The sequence below is a fragment of the Leptopilina boulardi genome, unplaced genomic scaffold (assembly GCF_019393585.1).
Source record: "Leptopilina boulardi isolate dan_hultmark-lab unplaced genomic scaffold, ZJU_Lbou_2.1 LbouV2_123, whole genome shotgun sequence".
In the NCBI taxonomy this organism is placed as follows: domain Eukaryota; kingdom Metazoa; phylum Arthropoda; class Insecta; order Hymenoptera; family Figitidae; genus Leptopilina; species Leptopilina boulardi.
In genome coordinates this window covers 3560053-3587055 of record NW_026137667.1, presented here as the reverse complement: position 1 = coordinate 3587055, position 27003 = coordinate 3560053, and the positions used below count along the sequence as shown (strand labels likewise).

Genomic DNA, 27003 nt, shown 5'->3' with positions numbered 1-27003 from the left:
TAAAAATTTGATATTTAAAGATGAAAGATATTTTTGGAAAAAATGTGACAATTAAAACGGAAATAAAAATGTCATGAGGGCAAAAAAAGATAAAAAAGAAAAACAGAATTAAATTGGCAGATATATAATTAGTTTTCGATTCTCTTTCTTTTCTTTCAGCCCGTAGGAAAAATCGGAAAGAAGCAAAAATTCTTCGACGTCCTTGTCACGAATCGAGGACATTGCAGATGCCGAAGGGGATTTTCAGAAATTGGACGGATTTAGGCTCGATATTCACATTCAGGTTGGAAAACGACTCACTAATCTAGTTTCACTGCGAAATGGAAAAAAATGTTGTGAGTAAAAAGAAAAATTTTCGATATTAGTTACATTGTAGAAATATATATATATATATATTTCATAGAATATATTTCTTTGAAATAAGAATTAATATTCAACCCCAACTAGCACGTAATATTAATGTAATGTTACTGTAATATTACATGCTACTTGGAACTTATATTTTAGTTTTATAAAAAAAAAAAAAGAAAAAATAATACAATAATTGAAAAGTTTCCAATTTATATACATACTTTATGTTTATATATATATTATCGAATTTCTCCCAAACCAAATAAGAAGAAATTGGAATGTTTACACACTGCATATATGTACCGAACTGTACAAATACAGAAACTGAAGTAGCCAGTTAATCTCGCCAGTTTCTTCCTATATATAAGACTTGAGGACGAATCATTATTGATTAATATTGTAAACTAATTTTCTTAAAAAAGAATTTTTCTTTTCTATTCTAACTTTTTTTTAGTTATAAAAAAAAAGAAACATAAGAAAATTTGTTTACAATTCAAAATACAAAGACATTTCAATATATATAGAAACAGAATGTAGCAAACAGTTGCAGGATATTGCTGTTTGCTTGACTGGTTCTATGTTTTAAGCAAATATGAGCAAAAGAGTAATGAGCAACTGTTTCGCTTTAGCTGACCAGTAACCAAACGGAGTTGAAAAATATCATTGTTTTCAGGAAAAGTTGGAAAATAATGTATCGTTAAAGTTTAACGGTATTTTATTATCTCTAAAATTTATTTTTCATTTCCATGTATAAAAATGCGAATGTAAAAACAATGGTCAAAAATTAATTCATAATTTTGATATAGGTGGGGAAAAAAAAAAAAAAGTTTTTTTTGAAAACGAGTTAAACTTAATATTGTGATACGACTTTACCGCATCATCGTTATATATAGAGAAAGAGAAAGCATAAAATATACAAATGGCAATGGCGAGACACGTTATATTTGATCCCGTTGAGGATGCACTGGTGTCGAGGCCGGCTGTTTCTGTAAACAGCGTATTTTCTGATTCACTAGCGCAAACATAACGCGATGCGCATATTTAGAATTCAGTATGGCGCGCACACAGTGCATACTAGGATGCATCGAATTACATCGCATATGCTGAGTTCAAACAGCACTTTGGAGAAGATGGATTCTCCTCTGTGACTTTGTAGTGTTGTCCGCAGCATCTTTTACGTATATACATATATAGTACTTTTGTAGATGAAAAAGACGCGACCTTATTTATCCGCCGTGAGGGTGGTGAAGTATATATATATATATATATATACATATATACTGAAACGAGGTGCGATGCGTGGAATTTCAAATGAGTCCTGCCCAACACCCCTCTCAATGTAGATGCACAAGATCTTGATATATACACGTCCAAGTGTAAATATATAACACCATATACATTTTTTTTTTTTTTTTTTTTTTTTTGCCCAAGTGGACGTATAAGCAACTTGATTCAAAGTAGCTTCTCATCTGGCTTTCAACACCTCCCGATAATTTCGCATCTTCGTATATAAGAGAGACATTTTTTTTCTATTTTAAGCTTCAAAGGCGATTTTCTTTCTGAATTTTTGATTCAAAATCATTAAATTTAAAAAAAAAAACTCAGCGCCAAAATAAAAGCCAGAAAAAATCAAATTCTGACGCACAAAAAAGTTTTGTAATTATATTATTATAAGAACTTGAAAATTAAATGAAATTTAAAAATATTGTTTATTTATAATATGTGTAAATGTTTATGTAAAAATTTTTTTATCGTTTATGTAATATAGAGGTAGATATGTATATGCAATACAGAAAATTCGTGGAAAAAGATGTTCAGAGATTGTGCCCTTAAGCGAGACATATTTAGGTCACCACTAAAATCTCTTTCCTCGCGTCCGCATTTGGACCCCCTTCTAAACCCACTCGTTTCACTCACAGTCTCTTTCTATATATCCATGTACATATATATATATACATACAGGATGCGCTTCTTCTCTTTTCCATTTCCGTTTCGTCCGAAACGTCATCCACATGGCCTACAACGATGATTCAGTCTCTCATATACCTAGATTCTAGGGTATTAGCTTTAAAAACTGATCACCTCGTTATATGTGTCTGATAACAGACAAAAAAAAACTATTTCCCTTTTTTGAAATATTTTTTATTTTCTACTATAAAAATATATTTTTATTTTTTATATTATATTTTCTAATATAGAAATATATTTTTATTTTTTATATTATATTTTCTAATATTAAAATATATATTTTTATTTTATATAAAAGGAAAAATAGTTAAGAGAACAATTTATTTGGTATTTTTGTTATTAACCAAATATATTCAGAGAGAGAGAGAGAGAGAGAGAGAGAGAAGGAGAATATTAGCAATTGAGCTGCTAATTGTTAAATCGACGATCAACTGAGAATGACCTACCTTATTAATGTCCTCTCGGCCTTATCAGCAAAATCAGCTAACGACGTTGCGACGAATCGACTAGCAGTCTGTAATGCGATAAAATCTGCCAACTAAGCAAACCAACCAGAGCCAAGTGGTTGGAAAGCATTGAGAGAATATAAAAATGCAACGTTTCAAAGAATTTAACCCCACGATTGATCTTTTAATTAGAAGATCTTTTAAAAGCATTTTCATTTTTATTTATACACTTATTAGTAGACTAATCAACCTCCTTCTATATTTAATTCTTTTCTGTTTCGCAAAAAAAAAAAAATGACACTTTTCCAATATTTTTCACTGGACTGAAAAAATTATTTAATTTATAATCACTTATTTGATTATTATCTAAAAAATATTTATTTGTATTAAATAATTATTTATCTGCATTAAATACAGCGAAACAATTTTTTTGAAAAATGTAAATATAAAAAATTACCGACATAGAAATCTACCTTGCCGACTGATGGTAAATAAATTCCTAGAATTTCTCTTAAAAAATTACCATTAGTCAGTAAGGTAGATTTCTATATCGGAGATTTTTATATTTTAATTTTAAAAACGGTTCACCATCAGTCGGCAAGGTAGATTTCTATGTCGGTAATTTTTATATTTTAATTTTAAAAACGGTTTTACCATCAGTTGGAAAGGTAGATTTCTATGTCAATAATTTTTATATTTTAATTTTAAAAAACGATTTACCATCAGTCGGCAAGGTAGATTTCTATGTCGGGAATTTTTATATTTTAATTTTAAAAAACGTTTTACCATCAGTCGGCAAGGTAGATTTCTATGTAGGTAATTTTTATATTTTAATTTTTAAAAAACGGTTTTACTATCAATCGGCAAGGTTGATTTCTATGTCGGTAATTTTTATATTTTAATTTTAAAAAGGTTTTACCATCAGTCGGCTAGGTAGATTTCTATGTCGGTAATTTTTATATTTTAATTTTTAAAAAACGGTTTTAATATCAATCGGCAATGTTAATTTCTATGTCGGTAATTTTTATATTTTAATTTTAAAAAAACGAGTTTACTATCAATCGGTAAGGTAGATTTCTATGTCGATAATTTTTATATTTTTAATTTTAAAGTAAGTAAGTAAGTAATTTAGATTTCTAGGTTGGTAATTTTTTTTTATTTTTATTTTTTTAAAATTGCTGTAACATTTCTAAGACAATTTTCCTTGCATTTCTTCTTGAATCAGAGTTTATTACGTTTTAGATTGTTTTTTATTTTTCTTTTCTTTTTTTTTTGTTTTTTTGTAAAACAACTTGAAACTTGAAATGAAATTGAAGGTTTTGGTCAATCGGTATAGCTTCACCACAAGCAAAGTTCTCATTGAACGTGAATCCATTGGGGATTAATTTAAGAGAGATATAAATCATTGAGATATCACTGCAGGTAGAACGAAAACATTTATCTTTGACCTCGCTCGGTTCCTGCTTTCCAGCTAACCGAAAGTGGATTGCTGAATACCTACAGTCAACCTCACGATGAGACTTAATCATTCTTTGTCTTCTTCATGAGACAAAAAAAATCAAATTACCCTCCATTCGAGTTATTATATTGTGATTTTCGTTTTATTAATTAAAACAATGCAGATGAATTTGAAAATAGAATCACATTTAAAGAAATTGCTTATAAATAGAGAGTGATCTCATTTATCATTTGTTTTTTTAACAAGTTTTTATTTTTTTTTTTTGTGTTTTTATTGAATTATAGAGATATATATATATATATATATACATATATAAATATTATATATAGTGAACTTTATCAAATCCATTGTCTGTCTTCTTCAGTTGCAAGCACATCACCAATGAGTGTGCGAATTCACAGAATATATCGATTTATTCATTTTGCTGACCGATTGCAGACAATTGAATTAATTCGCATGACTAACAGACCATTGACGTAACTTTAATTCAGAAGAGATGGTTTTTTTTTCTGTAAACCAAATCTATTGCTATTTATAGAAAATATCGTTACAAAAAATTATTTTTTCGAAATATATTTCATTAGAATCATCTTATTGGATATTAAAAAAAAAATATTTTAAATTTTGTAATTTTAGCCCCTGGATCGTAGAAGGGCAGGTAAATTTATTTCAAAACGGAGTCCCCTGGATGTAGCAAATAAAGCGACGTTCAGAGGCCTCCCCACTCCATGCGAAATAATTTTACGATCCAGCAGCTCATTTGAAAAATTGTACTTATTCTCATTGCAGTGAATATCTTCGGAAGTGCTCGATTCTTTTAATTTGCAAACGAAAATGTTTTTCAAACTTTTCTTTTTTTATTAAAATTTTTATCCCGGGAGTGTTTGAAATTTTTATAATTTGCGTAAAAAAGTATTTCTTGATATTTTAACCCGTTTACGAGAGTGGTGGAAATTTTTTTAAAAATCGCGTGTGTTTTCAACAGATCTTCTCATCTAAAATAATACATCGTTTGTGGACAATAAGGTCAGAGATATATTTTATTATTAAATTATATTTCTAATTATTTTTCTACTATTTTTATTTGTAATGCGCATCTTCATTTTATTATTTTCATCTCATATTTTTTATTACTTTATAAAATTTTTTTTTTATAAACAAAAATATATTTTTCAACTTTAAATATAATTGAAAATAATAATAATGAAATATATGAAATTGAGCAAAATATTTGTTCATGCGTGAAATTTAATTTTTATTTTTGGTTCAATAATTCTATAAATGTTTTTAACTTCTGATAGTAGTGTTTATTAGTTTTGCCCACCATGTATCATCATCAATTATATTATGACCTTCATGAGGTATATGGAATCATTAGCATGCATCTATTATCAACATTTGTTCAATTTCGTCAGTCCTAACTTTTACCTGAAAACACCTTTTTGACCTTTATTATTTATATACCCCTAAATTCTGCGATTTTATTTTTTTCAATATTGACTTTAATTAAAATATCCAGTATTAATTTCGAAAATTTAATTTTTCAAAAAAAGTGGTTTGACTTTATTGTAATATAAATTGAAATTACTTGTCTATAAACGTTTCAGAAATACGCGATAAAAATCCCATGGGTATCAATGTACACTTATAAAAAGAACTCGAGAATCGAATTTTCGTAAACTCTTATCCAGTTTCAAACACAATGGTTTTTTTTTTGTTTTTAGTTCCTTTACGCTCTGAATATTTATTTATATACATTGAAAATAGTACACTGGAAAAAAATTTATTTGATTCAAATAATTGGAGTATTATCAAATAAATATTTATTTGTATCAAATAATTATTATAGTATTTGTTGCAAATACAGAAATTATTGGTTCAATTACAATTATTTGGTAAATATTTATTTGATAATATTCAACTATTTCGATCAAATAAATTTTTTTATAGTACAAAAAATTTTTTCTTCAGAAAATGTTCAATTTTTAATTAAAATTATTTTTCTACTTTATCCGCAATTTTTTTTTTTAAGGGATTGAAAAATATACGAATTATAATGAATTTTTATTTTCGTATACACAGATTACAAGATATATTTTCCCTTTTACATTAATCTTTTTTCTGAAAATTCAATTCATTGTGGTGAACATTTATCATACATATGAATTACAAAAAGGTTATTGTATTTTTATAAAAATAGAATTACTTTTTTTATTGAAATATATTAAAAAAATTTTCAAAAATTAAAAACCAAATATTAAAATTGATTTAAATAAATTTATTACATTTTTCAAAAAATAAATTCATCAATAAAATGAAATTCAAAATTTTTTATTTTTAATGTAAAAAGTTAATTTACATTTTGTGTAAAGACACATATAGTCATCAGAGTTGATACTCTAAATATTCCCTTGTTTGCTCTGAGCTTTGAGTCAAGGTAGAAGACCATATGTTTCTGCTCTGTGGCCACATTATGTCCATTGTTACTCTATATGAGAAACATCTCTGAATATCGCGCGTGTATATACATATATACAGGAATGAGCAGCGACCATCTATGATGACAATTTTGGCTCTCTTAATTAATGAAAAAAGCAAAAATTGAAATTGTTAACAAACTGCAGAAATCTATATATGCTTGACAAACTCACAATTGAAACGAGAATTGGCCCTTATATTTTCGTTATTAGCGAATATTGGAATTTTTGCCATTTAACCATTTCTATTTTCTCGTTGTATACAGAATTGCACTAACCATCAAATTGAACATGCAACTCAAAATAATTGCTCTGAAAAATGTTTTTAAAAAAAAAGAAAATAGACAATTTGAAAAATATAATATCAAGTAACAAAAAAATTGCTCAAAAATACAAAAAAATTATTGCAATTTAAAATATTCTTTCTGTTTTAAAAATAAAATTTTCCTCTTTAATATATAAATTAAAAATTTGATAATAAGGAGAGATTATATTAAAAACAATTCAAGTTATTAAATCATGATTTAAGGAGATTATTATTACCCAGTTTTGAACAATAAATGTAATCTTCTACCCCATTCTTAATATGAGCTCAATGAGAGCATAATATATAATCCGACTGGAAAAATTAATTGAAATCCCAAGGTATATAGTTGTTGAATTCACAATATGGGATTTATAGAGAATGAGAGGGGGGAGGTTATGTGGGGGGAGGGAGGGAGAGAAATCATTACTTCTGTCCATCGATTCAGGACTACCTACATGCAGAGATAATAACGCTACATAAGTCGCATTCACGTACTTGTACTGTATATATATATATATGTATTTTGCGAACCGGACCATGTATTTTCGTTCAAATCCGATCGTCCAACTATAGATTCACGCATCAAATAATACGTGTGTCACTGATGGATAGACGCGCCATACCTGTCATGAATTTTCTGCGTTGTGTTTCATTGACACTGTGCGAAAGGTTGACCGTTTCCATTGTACGATTTCAAACCTATAAATCTCATAAATTTCATATTTTTCTCCTAAAAGTTTTAATGTCACGCTTGAGAGGACACATTTATTGCTATATTTGTTTGGAAAAAAAAAAAAAAACATGAAAAAAAATAAAGTCTTGATTTCAATTTTTTTGAATTCGAAATAAATTTCCGAATTTTTTCCCAATGAAAATAAATATTCGAAATTTTATCGAAATAAACTGAAAAAGAGATTATTCAAAATACTGCAAAAAAATAATATTTCTAATTGAAATATTTTTATACATGAACCTCGTACATTTAAATTAATTAATTTCAAGACATTAAGATTTAATGTAACGTTTATCTTAATGTAAGATTTCCTTTTTTTACCATGAACATTGTTTTCTGCAAGCATACATTAAAACAAAAAAAAGTATTTTCTGAAGGACATTTTTTATAACAAATTTATCGTGCGCGAAACATGTCTTGGAATTATTTTTTTTTTTTTACTCCACCTGGACCACAATTTTCTATTTTCATTAAAAAAAAAATTACATCCGACATTTCTACAAACATTTAATATATTACTTTAGCTAGAAAAAGTCAGACAAGCAGAAAGTGTGTAAATCTTTCCCTTTGCAACTACTGGGAAAATGAATTTTAAAAAAACCTTTTTTTTTTGGAGAATGAATAAGATATTAAAAAATGTGGATAAAAGATTACTGCTTGTAATCTGTATACATATATCGTGGTAAATATAATTTTCTCTTTCTGATAAGAGAGGAGGGGATGCGAAAAATGCGCCTAGAGGCGTCAGGGCGAAGTAAATTTCACTGAGATTAACATATTTTCTCAAAAAGACGCATCTCAACAAGATAGCAAGGAAAACACCTCTTTCTATATATCTCAAGGTTCAAGTTTTTAATCGTATTTCTTGAAAGAGTTTGTCGACTCTCGTACAATTAGTACTTCTTGAGAGAGAGAGAGAAAAAAGACCTATTTTTTTTTATCCAATTAACAACATTTTAAGTTTCTTAATGTCGTTACTAAATTATTTTCTTATACAATATTAAGATTTACTCTTAAATCGCTAAAATTTGTTATACTTAACATATTTCGATTTTTTATTCTATAAACTAAATTTCCAAAAAATCTTGAGTAAAAAAAAGCTAAAAAGAAAATCACTGGTTGCAAAATTTTTAAGACAGATTTTCAGTGCAAATTTCTGAATGTCAGAGTACATTTATATATTCAAGACGACTTCTTAAATTAAGACTTGAGAGAATCTTAATTTTCTCATGGAATTGAAAATTTCCCAGAAAACTGAGAAAATGTTTTGTAACATGACAGTTTTTTGAAATTCAAAATGAAATTTAAAAAAGAAAAGTTATAAATTTTAATTAAATTTTTTTTTTATTTAATATACATATACATAGACTCTATTGTATGAATGCGTCGTACACATTTACATGGAATTAAGCCATAAAATGGGTCAGCATTGGTCCAATTAATTGGACACATTTTGAATGAATATAAATGCTACTAGCGGAGAACTAAACTATCAAAATGAGATATGGTCCAAGTTACCAGCATAAAAAAATGTCTATCTCCCACCTTCCTTTTTTTTTACATATATATAAATTACTCTTACGATTACTTTAAAAAGTATTTTCTACAATTTTCTTCAATTTCTTCATCCAAAAAATATATTTGTCACCGAGCTAAATAAATTTTCATTTCCTTTCAAAATTTTATTTGGTTTCAAATGAAAAATTTTTTGCACCAAATAAAAAATTAATAAGAAATTATAATTACTGATAATATTAGTTATTTTAATTGTAATATTTAAATGTCTTGGTAATTAACAAGAACTAGCATCTGTGATTGATGCGAAATTAATGATATTGATATTAATACCTTAAAATTTAAACATAAGCTTCCTGACATAATTCATTACAAATTTCAATACAATATCAGAGCGGAATTTAAATTGCAGTCCCCACGTTAGTTCTCTTTTCATTCATTTCCGTTTTGTATAGGGAGGGTTTATATATGAATAGATATAACGTAACGATTGCATATATATATACATACCTACAACGTACCTAATTAATATTTTAATTAACACAGTTTTAATCCGCAGTAAACTCTTTTTAGCTATTGAGAAAACGAGAATACCTTTTTCGAGATTAATAATTCAGTTATATTATTTTTTTTTTACTTTTTAATGAATCGTGGTATATTCAATCAATTCATTTGAATAGAATATATGAAAAATATTTTTAAAATATATATTATGTAAAAATGGATTATATTTATTGATTTTTTCTTTTCATATATTTTCTGTAATTATTACATTTTTTTTTCCTGCTTTTAAAAAAACCTTCTCTGACGTGCAATCAATATAGATCGGTTTGCATCATGTGCAGTCAGTCTCGTGGAATTTTCTGCCCTCGAGAGTTTCGCGAAGCCGATCAGTCCAAGAGAGCATTCTTTGATGACCGCAACGACAAGGCGTCAGAGTTAGGGACGATCAAAGTATGTATATTATAAACCCTTTCTGCAAAAGATGAAGACCAAACTATATACATATATATGTTTTTAACTTTTAAGTATTATAATAAAAAATTATTATAACCGAATCAATTTATAGAGCGAAAAAAAACCAAAATGGGAAACAATTTTTTATATCCAACAAACAAATTTATAATTGCATTATTTTTCTTGTATTGTTCTCTCAAATTTTTAAACAATCGATTTTTAATTACTTTTTAAATTAAATAATTCAACGAACTATATCAATTTTTTCATCGAGACAAGAAACTATTTTTTATTCAGTTGTGAATTTACAAAAAATCGATTTTTTTCTAAGCCAAGAAAGTGTAAAGCACCCTTTTACACCAAGGCTCGTTTGATGGAGTTTTGAGGGTTGAAAACGTCGTTTCTCGAGACACAAGCGACAAAAAGCGTGTATGTATCGCGGCTGTCATGCGTAAAACAAAGTGCCAGCATTGTTGAGAAAATTGCCTCTGCAATCTTCAAGCTTCCTCTCACGACATTCTCTCCCAACCTCTCTCTCTCTCTCTTTCCGGCTATATACATATATATGAATGCTGGTCAAAGCAAGCGTTATCTGACCGTCAACGTTGGCGATGTTTGGAAAGAGTACAACCCTCAATCTTTAAAATCTTATTTCAAATTGATGCGATGGTTGAACTCACCAGATAATTTTCTGTTATATGATAGAATATTCTTCTTTTTTTCCTTTCATTGAAAAAAATCACTCGGGAATAGTTTAAATTCTTAACGTAGGAGTGGTCTTCAAAAAATATATGGCGCACTTTTAGATTGGTCCAGCGGATGCTGAGCTACACTCAAGAAGATTTTGGAAAAATTTTCGAAAAAAAAAATTTGCCAGATAATGACTCGGGAATAATGCCAAAAAATTGAGCAAAAAGTCTCGAACAAAAAATGTATGGCGCACTTTTTGATTGGTCCAGCGGATGCTGAGCTACACTCACTAAAACTGGGAAAAAATTTCGAAAAAAAAAAATTTGCCAGATAATGACTCGGGAATAATGCCAAAGTCTTTAGCAAAAAGTAGCGAATAAAAAATGTATGGTCCACTTTTTGATTGGTCCAGCGGATGCTGAGCTACACTAGAAAACAAATTTGAAAAAAATTTAGAAAAATTAAATTTGCGAGATAATCGTTCCGGAATACCGCCAATAAAATAGGGAAAAAGTTTCGAACAAAAAATGTATGGCGCACTTTTTGATTGGTCCAGCGGATGCTGAGCTACACTCAGATAAATTTTTTAAAAAATTTAGAAAAATTAAATTTGCGAGATAATTGATCGGGAATACCGCCAAAGTCTTAACCCGGGAGTCTCGAACAAAAAATGTACGGCGCACTTTTTGATTGGTCCAGCGGATGCTGAGCTACACTCAAGAAGATTTTGGAAAAATTTTCGAAAAAAAAATTTGCCAGATAATGACTCGGGAATAATGCCAAAAAATTGAGCAAAAAGTCTCGAACAAAAAATGTATGGCGCACTTTTTGATTGGTACAGCGGATGCTGAGCTACACTCACTAAAACTGGGAAAAAATTTCGAAAAAAAAAAATTTGCCAGATAATGACACGGGAATAATGCCAAAGTCTTTAGCAAAAAGTAGCGAATAAAAAATGTATGGCCCACTTTTTGATTGGTCCAGCGGATGCTGAGCTACACTAGAAAACAAATTTGGAAAAATTTCCGAAAAATTAAATTCGCTAGATAATCTTTCGGCAATACCGCCATACTGATTAGAAGAAAGTTCTGAACAAAAAATGTATGGCGCACTTTTTGATTGGTCCAGCGGATGCTGAGCTACACTCACTAAAACTGGGAAAAAATTTCGAAAAAAAAAAATTTACCAGATAATGACACGGGAATAATGCCAAAGTCTTTAGCAAAAAGTAGCGAATAAAAAATGTATGGCCCACTTTTTGATTGGTCCAGCGGATGCTGAGCTACACTAGAAAACAAATTTGGAAAAATTTCCGAAAAATTAAATTCGCGTGATAATGTCTCGGGAATAATGCCAAAAAATTGAGCAAAAAGTCTCGAACAAAAAATGTATGGGGCACTTTTTCAATGGTCCAGCGGATGCTGAGCTACACTAAAAAACAAATTTGGAAAAATTTCCGAAAAATTAAATTCGCGTGATAATGTTTCGGGAATAATGCCAAAAAATTGAGCAAAAAGTCTCGAACAAAAAATGTATGGCGCACTTTTTGATTGGTCCAGCGGATGCTGAGCTACACTCACTAAAACTGGGAAAAAATTTCGAAAAAAAAAAATTTGCCAGATAATGACTCGGGAATAATGCCAAAGTCTTTAGCAAAAAGTAGCGAATAAAAAATGTATGGCCCACTTTTTGATTGGTCCAGCGGATGCTGAGCTACACTAGAAAACAAATTTGAAAAAAATTTAGAAAAATTAAATTTGCGAGATAATCGTTCGGGAATACCGCCATAGTGATTAGAAGAAAGTTCTGAACAAAAAATGTATGGCGCACTTTTTGATTGGTCCAGCGGATGCTGAGCTACACTAGAAAACAAATTTGGAAAAATTTCGAAAAATTAAATTCGCTAGATAATCGTTCGGGAATACCGCCATAGTGATTAGAAGAAAGTTCTGAACAAAAAATGTATGGCGCACTTTTTGATTGGTCCAGCGGATGCTGAGCTACACTCAAGAAGATTTTGGAAAAATTTTCGAAAAAAAAAATTTGCCAGATAATGACTCGGGAATAATGCCAAAAAATTGAGCAAAAAGTCTCGAACAAAAAATGTATGGCGCACTTTTTGATTGGTCCAGCGGATGCTGAGCTACACTCACTAAAACTGGGAAAAAATTTCGAAAAAAAAAAATTTGCCAGATAATGACTCGGGAATAATGCCAAAGTCTTTAGCAAAAAGTAGCGAATAAAAAATGTATGGCCCACTTTTTGATTGGTCCAGCGGATGCTGAGCTACACTAGAAAACAAATTTGGAAAAATTTCCGAAAAATTAAATTCGCTAGATAATCTTTCGGCAATACCGCCATACTGATTAGAAGAAAGTTCTGAACAAAAAATGTATGGCGCACTTTTTGATTGGTCCAGCGGATGCTGAGCTACACTCAGATAAATTTTTTAAAAAATTTAGAAAAATTAAATTGGCGAGATAATTGATCGGGAATACCGCCAAAGTCTTAACCCGGGTGTCTCGAACAAAAAATGTACGGCGCACTTTTTGATTGGTCCAGCGGATGCTGAGCTACACTCAGATAAATTTTTAAAAAAATTTCGAAAAGATTAAATTTGCGAGATAATTGATCGGGTATACCGCCAAAGTCTTAACCCGGGAGTTTCGAACAAAAAATGTATGGCGCACTTTTTGATTGGTCCAGCGGATGCTGAGCTACACTCAAGAAGATTTTGGAAAAATTTTCGAAAAAAAAATTTGCCAGATAATGACTCGGGAATAATGCCAAAAAATTGAGCAAAAAGGCTCGAACAAAAAATGTATGGCGCACTTTTTGATTGGTCCAGCGGATGCTGAGCTACACTCACTAAAACTGGGAAAAAATTTCGAAAAAAAAAAATTTGCCAGATAATGACACGGGAATAATGCCAAAGTCTTTAGCAAAAAGTAGCGAATAAAAAATGTATGGCCCACTTTTTGATTGGTCCAGCGGATGCTGAGCTACACTAGAAAACAAATTTGAAAAAAATTTAGAAAAATTAAATTTGCGAGATAATCGTTCCGGAATACCGCCAATAAAATAGGGAAAAAGTTTCGAACAAAAAATGTATGGCGCACTTTTTGATTGGTCCAGCGGATGCTGAGCTACACTCAGATAAATTTTTTAAAAAATTTAGAAAAATTAAATTTGCGAGATAATTGATCGGGAATACCGCCAAAGTCTTAACCCGGGAGTCTCGAACAAAAAATGTACGGCGCACTTTTTGATTGGTCCAGCGGATGCTGAGCTACACTCAAGAAGATTTTGGAAAAATTTTCGAAAAAAAAAATTTGACAGATAATGACTCGGGAATAATGCCAAAAAATTGAGCAAAAAGTCTCGAACAAAAAATGTATGGCGCACTTTTTGATTGGTCCAGCGGATGCTGAGCTACACTCACTAAAACTGGGAAAAAATTTCGAAAAAAAAAAATTTGCCAGATAATGACTCGGGAATAATGCCAAAGTCTTTAGCAAAAAGTAGCGAATAAAAAATGTATGGCCCACTTTTTGATTGGTCCAGCGGATGCTGAGCTACACTAGAAAACAAATTTGGAAAAATTTCCGAAAAATTAAATTCGCTAGATAATCTTTCGGCAATACCGCCATACTGATTAGAAGAAAGTTCTGAACAAAAAATGTATGGCGCACTTTTTGATTGGTCCAGCGGATGCTGAGCTACACTCAAGAAGATTTTGGAAAAATTTTCGAAAAAAAAAATTTGCCAGATAATGACTCGGGAATAATGCCAAAAAATTGAGCAAAAAGTCTCGAACAAAAAATGTATGGCGCACTTTTTGATTGGTCCAGCGGATGCTGAGCTACACTCACTAAAACTGGGAAAAAATTTCGAAAAAAAAAAATTTGCCAGATAATGACTCGGGAATAATGCCAAAGTCTTTAGCAAAAAGTAGCGAATAAAAAATGTATGGCCCACTTTTTGATTGGTCCAGCGGATGCTGACCTACACTAGAAAACAAATTTAAAAAAAATTTAGAAAAATTAAATTTGCGAGATAATCGTTCCGGAATACCGCCAATAAAATAGGGAAAAAGTTTCGAACAAAAAATGTATGGCGCACTTTTTGATTGGTCCAGCGGATGCTGAGCTACACTCAGATAAATTTTTTAAAAAATTTAGAAAAATTAAATTTGCGAGATAATTGATCGGGAATACCGCCAAAGTCTTAACCCGGGAGTCTCGAACAAAAAATGTACGGCGCACTTTTTGATTGGTCCAGCGGATGCTGAGCTACACTCAAGAAGATTTTGGAAAAATTTTCGAAAAAAAAAATTTGCCAGATAATGACTCGGGAATAATGCCAAAAAATTGAGCAAAAAGTCTCGAACAAAAAATGTATGGCGCACTTTTTGATTGGTCCAGCGGATGCTGAGCTTCACTCAGATAAATTTTTTAAAAAATTTAGAAAAATTAAATTTGCGAGATAATTGATCGGGAATACCGCCAAAGTCTTAACCCGGGAGTCTCGAACAAAAAATGTACGGCGCACTTTTTGATTGGTCCAGCGGATGCTGAGCTACACTCAAGAAGATTTTGGAAAAATTTTCGAAAAAAAAATTTGCCAGATAATGACTCGGGAATAATGCCAAAAAATTGAGCAAAAAGTCTCGAACAAAAAATGTATGGCGCACTTTTTGATTGGTCCAGCGGATGCTGAGCTACACTCACTAAAACTGGGAAAAAATTTCGAAAAAAAAAAATTTGCCAGATAATGACACGGGAATAATGCCAAAGTCTTTAGCAAAAAGTAGCGAATAAAAAATGTATGGCCCACTTTTTGATTGGTCCAGCGGATGCTGAGCTACACTAGAAAACAAATTTGGAAAAATTTCCGAAAAATTAAATTCGCTAGATAATCTTTCGGCAATACCGCCATACTGATTAGAAGAAAGTTCTGAACAAAAAATGTGTGGCGCACTTTTTGATTGGTCCAGCGGATGCTGAGCTACACTCACTAAAACTGGGAAAAAATTTCGAAAAAAAAAAATTTGCCAGATAATGACTCGGGAATAATGCCAAAGTCTTTAGCAAAAAGTAGCGAATAAAAAATGTATGGCCCACTTTTTGATTGGTCCAGCGGATGCTGAGCTACACTAGAAAACAAATTTGGAAAAATTTCCGAAAAATTAAATTCGCGTGATAATGTCTCGGGAATAATGCCAAAAAATTGAGCAAAAAGTCTCGAACAAAAAATGTATGGGGCACTTTTTGAATGGTCCAGCGGATGCTGAGCTACACTAAAAAACAAATTTGGAAAAATTTCCGAAAAATTAAATTCGCGTGATAATCTTTCGGCAATACCGCCATACTGATTAGAAGAAAGTTCTGAACAAAAAATGTATGGCGCACTTTTTGATTGGTCCAGCGGATGCTGAGCTACACTCACTAAAACTGGGAAAAAATTTCGAAAAAAAAAAATTTGCCAGATAATGACTCGGGAATAATGCCAAAGTCTTTAGCAAAAAGTAGCGAATAAAAAATGTATGGCCCACTTTTTGATTGGTCCAGCGGATGCTGAGCTACACTAGAAAACAAATTTGAAAAAAATTTAGAAAAATTAAATTTGCGAGATAATCGTTCGGGAATACCGCCATAGTGATTAGAAGAAAGTTTTGAACAAAAAATGTATGGCGCACTTTTTGATTGGTCCAGCGGATGCTGAGCTACACTAGAAAACAAATTTGAAAAAAATTTAGAAAAATTAAATTTGCGAGATAATCGTTCCGGAATACCGCCAATAAAATAGGGAAAAAGTTTCGAACAAAAAATGTATGGCGCACTTTTTGATTGGTCCAGCGGATGCTGAGCTACACTCAGATAAATTTTTTAAAAAATTTAGAAAAATTAAATTTGCGAGATAATTGATCGGGAATACCGCCAAAGTCTTAACCCGGGAGTCTCGAACAAAAAATGTACGGCGCACTTTTTGATTGGTCCAGCGGATGCTGAGCTACACTCAAGAAGATTTTGGAAAAATTTTCGAAAAAAAAATTTGCCAGATAATGACTCGGGAATAATGCCAAAAAATTGAGCAAAAAGTAGCGAATAAAAAATGTATGGCCCACTTTTTGATTGGTCCAGCGGATGCTGAGCTACACTAGAAAACAAATTTGGAAAAATTTCCGAAAAATTAAATTCGCTAGATAATCTTTCGGCAATACCGCCATACTGATTAGAAGAAAGTTCTGAACAAAAAATGTATGGCGCACTTTTTGATTGGTCCAGCGGATGCTGAGCTACACTCAAGAAGATTTTGGAAAAATTTTCGAAAAAAAAAATTTGCCAGATAATGACTCGGGAATAATGCCAAAAAATTGAGCAAAAAGTCTCGAACAAAAAATGTATGGCGCACTTTTTGATTGGTCCAGCGGATGCTGAGCTACACTCACTAAAACTGGGAAAAAATTTCGAAAAAAAAAAATTTGCCAGATAATGACTCGTGAATAATGCCAAAGTCTTTAGCAAAAAGTAGCGAATAAAAAATGTATGGCCCACTTTTTGATTGGTCCAGCGGATGCTGAGCTACACTAGAAAACAAATTTGGAAAAATTTCCGAAAAATTAAATTCGCTAGATAATCTTTCGGCAATACCCGAGGGGCTGTTCACTCTCAAATACCCGATTTGTAATGTAGAGAATATACTAAGTATCTTCCGAATATTCATCAATTAACATAAGAAAATATAAATTTCTTGATTCTGAATAAATTGTATTTTAAGTGGAGATTACCGGCGATTACTGAAAAGGACGTTCGAATTTGTCGAATACTATGCGAATCCAACAAATCTCGTCGATTACAGTAAAATCCTAAGTCATGCAGTAAGAATTGTTGCGAGTCACGAATGGTTACGGAGAAATACGAGCGAATTCGGCGGCAGCCGATTATTATTATTATTATTATTATTATTATTATTATTATTATTATTATTATTATTATTATTATTATTATTATTATCTAGTCTGCAACACGAAGCAGCGCAAAGAAGGAATTTGTGAAAATACTGTGAATATCAACGAGTCCGTGCGATTCCATTCGAATCCGAAGCCGAATACGTACGAGTCCTAAAAATCTTTAATGAATTCTCCAATATTGTTCAATTGGATTTTCAGTGAACAGCCCCTCGGCAATACCGCCATACTGATCACAAGAAAGTTCTGAACAAAAAATGTATGGCGCACTTTTTGATTGGTCCAGCGGATGCTGAGCTACACTCAGATAAATTTTTTAAAAAATTTAGAAAAATTAAATTTGCGAGATAATTGATCGGGAATACCGCCAAAGTCTTAACCCGGGAGTCTCGAACAAAAAATGTACGGCGCACTTTTTGATTGGTCCAGCGGATGCTGAGCTACACTCAAGAAGATTTTGGAAAAATTTTCGAAAAAAAAATTTGCCAGATAATGACTCGGGAATAATGCCAAAAAATTGAGCAAAAAGTCTCGAACAAAAAATGTATGGCGCACTTTTTGATTGGTCCAGCGGATGCTGAGCTACACTCACTAAAACTGGGAAAAAATTTCGAAAAAAAAAAATTTGCCAGATAATGACACGGGAATAATGCCAAAGTCTTTAGCAAAAAGTAGCGAATAAAAAATGTATGGCCCACTTTTTGATTGGTCCAGCGGATGCTGAGCTACACTAGAAAACAAATTTGGAAAAATTTCCGAAAAATTAAATTCGCTAGATAATCTTTCGGCAATACCGCCATACTGATTAGAAGAAAGTTCTGAACAAAAAATGTATGGCGCACTTTTTGATTGGTCCAGCGGATGCTGAGCTACACTCACTAAAACTGGGAAAAAATTTCGAAAAAAAAAAATTTGCCAGATAATGACTCGGGAATAATGCCAAAGTCTTTAGCAAAAAGTAGCGAATAAAAAATGTATGGCCCACTTTTTGATTGGTCCAGCGGATGCTGAGCTACACTAGAAAACAAATTTGGAAAAATTTCCGAAAAATTAAATTCGCGTGATAATGTCTCGGGAATAATGCCAAAAAATTGAGCAAAAAGTCTCGAACAAAAAATGTATGGGGCACTTTTTGAATGGTCCAGCGGATGCTGAGCTACACTAAAAAACAAATTTGGAAAAATTTCCGAAAAATTAAATTCGCGTGATAATCTTTCGGCAATACCGCCATACTGATTAGAAGAAAGTTCTGAACAAAAAATGTATGGCGCACTTTTTGATTGGTCCAGCGGATGCTGAGCTACACTCACTAAAACTGGGAAAAAATTTCGAAAAAAAAAATTTGCCAGATAATGACTCGGGAATAATGCCAAAGTCTTTAGCAAAAAGTAGCGAATAAAAAATGTATGGCCCACTTTTTGATTGGTCCAGCGGATGCTGAGCTACACTAGAAAACAAATTTGAAAAAAATTTAGAAAAATTAAATTTGCGAGATAATCGTTCGGGAATACCGCCATAGTGATTAGAAGAAAGTTTTGAACAAAAAATGTATGGCGCACTTTTTGATTGGTCCAGCGGATGCTGAGCTACACTAGAAAACAAATTTGAAAAAAATTTAGAAAAATTAAATTTGCGAGATAATCGTTCCGGAATACCGCCAATAAAATAGGGAAAAAGTTTCGAACAAAAAATGTATGGCGCACTTTTTGATTGGTCCAGCGGATGCTGAGCTACACTCAGATAAATTTTTTAAAAAATTTAGAAAAATTAAATTTGCGAGATAATTGATCGGGAATACCGCCAAAGTCTTAACCCGGGAGTCTCGAACAAAAAATGTACGGCGCACTTTTTGATTGGTCCAGCGGATGCTGAGCTACACTCAGATAAATTTTTAAAAAAATTTCGAAAAGATTAAATTTGCGAGATAATTGATCGGGTATACCGCCAAAGTCTTAACCCGGGAGTTTCGAACAAAAAATGTATGGCGCACTTTTTGATTGGTCCAGCGGATGCTGAGCTACACTCAAGAAGATTTTGGAAAAATTTTCGAAAAAAAAATTTGCCAGATAATGACTCGGGAATAATGCCAAAAAATTGAGCAAAAAGTCTCGAACAAAAAATGTATGGCGCACTTTTTGATTGGTCCAGCGGATGCTGAGCTACACTCACTAAAACTGGGAAAAAATTTCGAAAAAAAAAATTTGCCAGATAATGACACGGGAATAATGCCAAAGTCTTTAGCAAAAAGTAGCGAATAAAAAATGTATGGCCCACTTTTTGATTGGTCCAGCGGATGCTGAGCTACACTAGAAAACAAATTTGGAAAAATTTCCGAAAAATTAAATTCGCGTGATAATCTTTCGGCAATACCGCCATACTGATTAGAAGAAAGTTCTGAACAATAAATGTATGGCGCACTTTTTGATTGGTCCAGCGGATGCTGAGCTACACTCACTAAAACTGGGAAAAAATTTCGAAAAAAAAAAATTTGCCAGATAATGACTCGGGAATAATGCCAAAGTCTTTAGCAAAAAGTAGCGAATAAAAAATGTATGGCCCACTTTTTGATTGGTCCAGCGGATGCTGAGCTACACTAGAAAACAAATTTGAAAAAAATTTAGAAAAATTAAATTTCCGAGATAATCGTTCGGGAATACCGCCATAGTGATTAGAAGAAAGTTCTGAACAAAAAATGTATGGCGCACTTTTTGATTGGTCCAGCGGATGCTGAGCTACACTAGAAAACAAATTTGGAAAAATTTCGAAAAATTAAATTCGCTAGATAATCGTTCGGGAATACCGCCATAGTGATTAGAAGAAAGTTCTGAACAAAAAATGTATGGCGCACTTTTTGATTGGTCCAGCGGATGCTGAGCTACACTCAAGAAGATTTTGGAAAAATTTTCGAAAAAAAAAATTTGCCAGATAATGACTCGGGAATAATGCCAAAAAATTGAGCAAAAAGTAGCGAATAAAAAATGTATGGCCCACTTTTTGATTGGTCCAGCGGATGCTGAGCTACACTAGAAAACAAATTTGGAAAAATTTCCGAAAAATTAAATTCGCTAGATAATCTTTCGGCAATACCGCCATACTGATTAGAAGAAAGTTCTGAACAAAAAATGTGTGGCGCACTTTTTGATTGGTCCAGCGGATGCTGAGCTACACTCACTAAAACTGGGAAAAAATTTCGAAAAAAAAAAATTTGCCAGATAATGACTCGGGAATAATGCCAAAGTCTTTAGCAAAAAGTAGCGAATAAAAAATGTATGGCCCACTTTTTGATTGGTCCAGCGGATGCTGAGCTACACTAGAAAACAAATTTGGAAAAATTTCCGAAAAATTAAATTCGCGTGATAATGTCTCGGGAATAATGCCAAAAAATTGAGCAAAAAGTCTCGAACAAAAAATGTATGGGGCACTTTTTGAATGGTCCAGCGGATGCTGAGCTACACTAAAAAACAAATTTGGAAAAATTTCCGAAAAATTAAATTCGCGTGATAATCTTTCGGCAATACCGCCATACTGATTAGAAGAAAGTTCTGAACAAAAAATGTATGGCGCACTTTTTGATTGGTCCAGCGGATGCTGAGCTACACTCACTAAAACTAGGAAAAAATTTCGAAAAAAAAAAATTTGCCAGATAATGACTCGGGAATAATGCCAAAGTCTTTAGCAAAAAGTAGCGAATAAAAAATGTATGGCCCACTTTTTGATTGGTCCAGCGGATGCTGAGCTACACTAGAAAACAAATTTGAAAAAAATTTAGAAAAATTAAATTTGCGAGATAATCGTTCGGGAATACCGCCATAGTGATTAGAAGAAAGTTTTGAACAAAAAATGTATGGCGCACTTTTTGATTGGTCCAGCGGATGCTGAGCTACACTAGAAAACAAATTTGAAAAAAATTTAGAAAAATTAAATTTGCGAGATAATCGTTCCGGAATACCGCCAATAAAATAGGGAAAAAGTTTCGAACAAAAAATGTATGGCGCACTTTTTGATTGGTCCAGCGGATGCTGAGCTACACTCAGATAAATTTTTTAAAAAATTTAGAAAAATTAAATTTGCGAGATAATTGATCGGGAATACCGCCAAAGTCTTAACCCGGGAGTCTCGAACAAAAAATGTACGGCGCACTTTTTGATTGGTCCAGCGGATGCTGAGCTACACTCAGATAAATTTTTAAAAAAATTTCGAAAAGATTAAATTTGCGAGATAATTGATCGGGTATACCGCCAAAGTCTTAACCCGGGAGTTTCGAACAAAAAATGTATGGCGCACTTTTTGATTGGTCCAGCGGATGCTGAGCTACACTCAAGAAGATTTTGGAAAAATTTTCGAATAAAAAATTTGCCAGATAATGACTCGGGAATAATGCCAAAAAATTGAGCAAAAAGTCTCGAACAAAAAATGTATGGCGCACTTTTTGATTGGTCCAGCGGATGCTGAGCTACACTCACTAAAACTGGGAAAAAATTTCGAAAAAAAAAAATTTGCCAGATAATGACACGGGAATAATGCCAAAGTCTTTAGCAAAAAGTAGCGAATAAAAAATGTATGGCCCACTTTTTGATTGGTCCAGCGGATGCTGAGCTACACTAAAAAACAAATTTGGAAAAATTTCCGAAAAATTAAATTCGCGTGATAATCTTTCGGCAATACCGCCATACTGATTAGAAGAAAGTTCTGAACAAAAAATGTATGGCGCACTTTTTGATTGGTCCAGCGGATGCTGAGCTACACTCACTAAAACTGGGAAAAAATTTCGAAAAAAAAAAATTTGCCAGATAATGACTCGGGAATAATGCCAAAGTCTTTAGCAAAAAGTAGCAAATAAAAAATGTATGGCCCACTTTTTGATTGGTCCAGCGGATGCTGAGCTACACTAGAAAACAAATTTGAAAAAAATTTAGAAAAATTAAATTTGCGAGATAATCGTTCGGGAATACCGCCATAGTGATTAGAAGAAAGTTCTGAACAAAAAATGTATGGCGCACTTTTTGATTGGTCCAGCGGATGCTGAGCTACACTAGAAAACAAATTTGGAAAAATTTCGAAAAATTAAATTCGCTAGATAATCGTTCGGGAATACCGCCATAGTGATTAGAAGAAAGTTCTGAACAAAAAATGTATGGCGCACTTTTTGATTGGTCCAGCGGATGCTGAGCTACACTCAAGAAGATTTTGGAAAAATTTTCGAAAAAAAAAATTTGCCAGATAATGACTCGGGAATAATGCCAAAAAATTGAGCAAAAAGTCTCGAACAAAAAATGTATGGCGCACTTTTTGATTGGTCCAGCGGATGCTGAGCTACACTCACTAAAACTGGGAAAAAATTTCGAAAAAAAAAAATTTGCCAGATAATGACTCGGGAATAATGCCAAAGTCTTTAGCAAAAAGTAGCGAATAAAAAATGTATGGCCCACTTTTTGATTGGTCCAGCGGATGCTGAGCTACACTAGAAAACAAATTTGAAAAAAATTTAGAAAAATTAAATTTGCGAGATAATCGTTCCGGAATACCGCCAATAAAATAGGGAAAAAGTTTCGAACAAAAAATGTATGGCGCACTTTTTGATTGGTCCAGCGGATGCTGAGCTACACTCAGATAAATTTTTTAAAAAATTTAGAAAAATTAAATTTGCGAGATAATTGATCGGGAATACCGCCAAAGTCTTAACCCGGGAGTCTCGAACAAAAAATGTACGGCGCACTTTTTGATTGGTCCAGCGGATGCTGAGCTACACTCAGATAAATTTTTAAAAAAATTTCGAAAAGATTAAATTTGCGAGATAATTGATCGGGTATACCGCCAAAGTCTTAACCCGGGAGTTTCGAACAAAAAATGTATGGCGCACTTTTTGATTGGTCCAGCGGATGCTGAGCTACACTCAAGAAGATTTTGGAAAAATTTTCGAATAAAAAATTTGCCAGATAATGACTCGGGAATAATGCCAAAAAATTGAGCAAAAAGTCTCGAACAAAAAATGTATGGCGCACTTTTTGATTGGTCCAGCGGATGCTGAGCTACACTCACTAAAACTGGGAAAAAATTTCGAAAAAAAAAAATTTGCCAGATAATGACACGGGAATAATGCCAAAGTCTTTAGCAAAAAGTAGCGAATAAAAAATGTATGGCCCACTTTTTGATTGGTCCAGCGGATGCTGAGCTACACTAAAAAATAAATTTGGAAAAATTTCCGAAAAATTAAATTCGCGTGATAATCTTTGGGCAATACCGCCATACTGATTAGAAGAAAGTTCTGAACAAAAAATGTATGGCGCACTTTTTGATTGGTCCAGCGGATGCTGAGCTACACTCACTAAAACTGGGAAAAAATTTCGAAAAAAAAAAATTTGCCAGATAATGACTCGGGAATAATGCCAAAGTCTTTAGCAAAAAGTAGCGAATAAAAAATGTATGGCCCACTTTTTGATTGGTCCAGCGGATGCTGAGCTACACTCAAGAAGATTTTGGAAAAATTTTCGAAAAAAAAATTTGCCAGATAATGACTCGGGAATAATGCCAAAAAATTGAGCAAAAAGTCTCGAACAAAAAATGTATGGCGCACTTTTTGATTGGTCCAGCGGATGCTGAGCTACACTCACTAAAACTGGGAAAAAATTTCGAAAAAAAAAAATTTGCCAGATAATGACACGGGAATAATGCCAAAGTCTTTAGCAAAAAGTAGCGAATAAAAAATGTATGGCCCACTTTTTGATTGGTCCAGCGGATGCTGAGCTACACTAGAAAACAAATTTGGAAAAATTTCCGAAAAATTAAATTCGCGTGATAATGTCTCGGGAATAATGCCAAAAAATTGAGCAAAAAGTCTCGAACAAAAAATGTATGGCGCACTTTTTGATTGGTCCAGCGGATGCTGAGCTACACTCACTAAAACTGGGAAAAAATTTCGAAAAAAAAAAATTTGCCAGATAATGACTCGGGAATAATGCCAAAGTCTTTAGCAAAAAGTAGCGAATAAAAAATGTATGGCCCACTTTTTGATTGGTCCAGCGGATGCTGAGCTACACTAGAAAACAAATTTGAAAAAAATTTAGAAAAATTAAATTTGCGAGATAATCGTTCCGGAATACCGCCAATAAAATAGGGAAAAAGTTTCGAACAAAAAATGTATGGCGCACTTTTTGATTGGTCCAGCGGATGCTGAGCTACACTCAGATAAATTTTTTAAAAAATTTAGAAAAATTAAATTTGCGAGATAATTGATCGGGAATACCGCCAAAGTCTTAACCCGGGAGTCTCGAACAAAAAATGTACGGCGCACTTTTTGATTGGTCCAGCGGATGCTGAGCTACACTCAAGAAGATTTTGGAAAAATTTTCGAAAAAAAAATTTGCCAGATAATGACTCTGGAATAATGCCAAAAAATTGAGCAAAAAGTCTCGAACAAAAAATGTATGGCGCACTTTTTGATTGGTCCAGCGGATGCTGAGCTACACTCACTAAAACTGGGAAAAAATTTCGAAAAAAAAAATTTGCCAGATAATGACACGGGAATAATGCCAAAGTCTTTAGCAAAAAGTAGCGAATAAAAAATGTATGGCCCACTTTTTGGTTGGTCCAGCGGATGCTGAGCTACACTAGAAAACAAATTTGGAAAAATTTCCGAAAAATTAAATTCGCTAGATAATCTTTCGGCAATACCGCCATACTGATTAGAAGAAAGTTCTGAACAAAAAATGTATGGCGCACTTTTTGATTGGTCCAGCGGATGCTGAGCTACACTAGAAAACAAATTTGGAAAAATTTCGAAAAATTAAATTCGCTAGATAATCGTTCGGGAATACCGCCATAGTGATTAGAAGAAAGTTCTGAACAAAAAATGTATGGCGCACTTTTTGATTGGTCCAGCGGATGCTGAGCTACACTCAAGAAGATTTTGGAAAAATTTTCGAAAAAAAAAATTTGCCAGATAATGACTCGGGAATAATGCCAAAAAATTGAGCAAAAAGTCTCGAACAAAAAATGTATGGCGCACTTTTTGATTGGTCCAGCGGATGCTGAGCTACACTCACTAAAACTGGGAAAAAATTTCGAAAAAAAAAAATTTGCCAGATAATGACTCGGGAATAATGCCAAAGTCTTTAGCAAAAAGTAGCGAATAAAAAATGTATGGCCCACTTTTTGATTGGTCCAGCGGATGCTGAGCTACACTAGAAAACAAATTTGAAAAAAATTTAGAAAAATTAAATTTGCGAGATAATCGTTCCGGAATACCGCCAATAAAATAGGGAAAAAGTTTCGAACAAAAAATGTATGGCGCACTTTTTGATTGGTCCAGCGGATGCTGAGCTACACTCAGATAAATTTTTTAAAAAATTTAGAAAAATTAAATTTGCGAGATAATTGATCGGGAATACCGCCAAAGTCTTAACCCGGGAGTCTCGAACAAAAAATGTACGGCGCACTTTTTGATTGGTCCAGCGGATGCTGAGCTACACTCAGATAAATTTTTAAAAAAATTTCGAAAAGATTAAATTTGCGAGATAATTGATCGGGTATACCGCCAAAGTCTTAACCCGGGAGTTTCGAACAAAAAATGTATGGCGCACTTTTTGATTGGTCCAGCGGATGCTGAGCTACACTCAAGAAGATTTTGGAAAAATTTTCGAATAAAAAATTTGCCAGATAATGACTCGGGAATAATGCCAAAAAATTGAGCAAAAAGTCTCGAACAAAAAATGTATGGCGCACTTTTTGATTGGTCCAGCGGATGCTGAGCTACACTCACTAAAACTGGGAAAAAATTTCGAAAAAAAAAAATTTGCCAGATAATGACACGGGAATAATGCCAAAGTCTTTAGCAAAAAGTAGCGAATAAAAAATGTATGGCCCACTTTTTGATTGGTCCAGCGGATGCTGAGCTACACTAAAAAATAAATTTGGAAAAATTTCCGAAAAATTAAATTCGCGTGATAATCTTTCGGCAATACCGCCATACTGATTAGAAGAAAGTTCTGAACAATAAATGTATGGCGCACTTTTTGATTGGTCCAGCGGATGCTGAGCTACACTCACTAAAACTGGGAAAAAATTTCGAAAAAAAAAAATTTGCCAGATAATGACTCGGGAATAATGCCAAAGTCTTTAGCAAAAAGTAGCG

General features: G+C 32.5%; 2 protein-coding genes across 2 annotated transcripts in view; one reads left to right on the top strand and one right to left on the bottom strand.

The window, feature by feature from the left end:
• Positions 1-1289: 1289 nt before the first annotated feature.
• The window catches only part of LOC127288027 (uncharacterized), a 47959-nt gene continuing 22245 nt past the window's right edge, over positions 1290-27003 (bottom strand). The window contains exon 3 of the mRNA XM_051315224.1: positions 1290-1337. Coding sequence (XP_051171181.1) covers positions 1290-1337 — 48 coding nt within the window. The remainder of the gene's footprint in view (positions 1338-27003) is intronic.
• The window catches only part of LOC127291026 (39S ribosomal protein L34, mitochondrial), a 456612-nt gene continuing 436842 nt past the window's right edge, over positions 7234-27003 (top strand). Inside the window, exon 1 of the mRNA XM_051319916.1 lies at positions 7234-7244. The gene's annotated coding sequence lies outside the window, so the exon portion shown is untranslated. The remainder of the gene's footprint in view (positions 7245-27003) is intronic.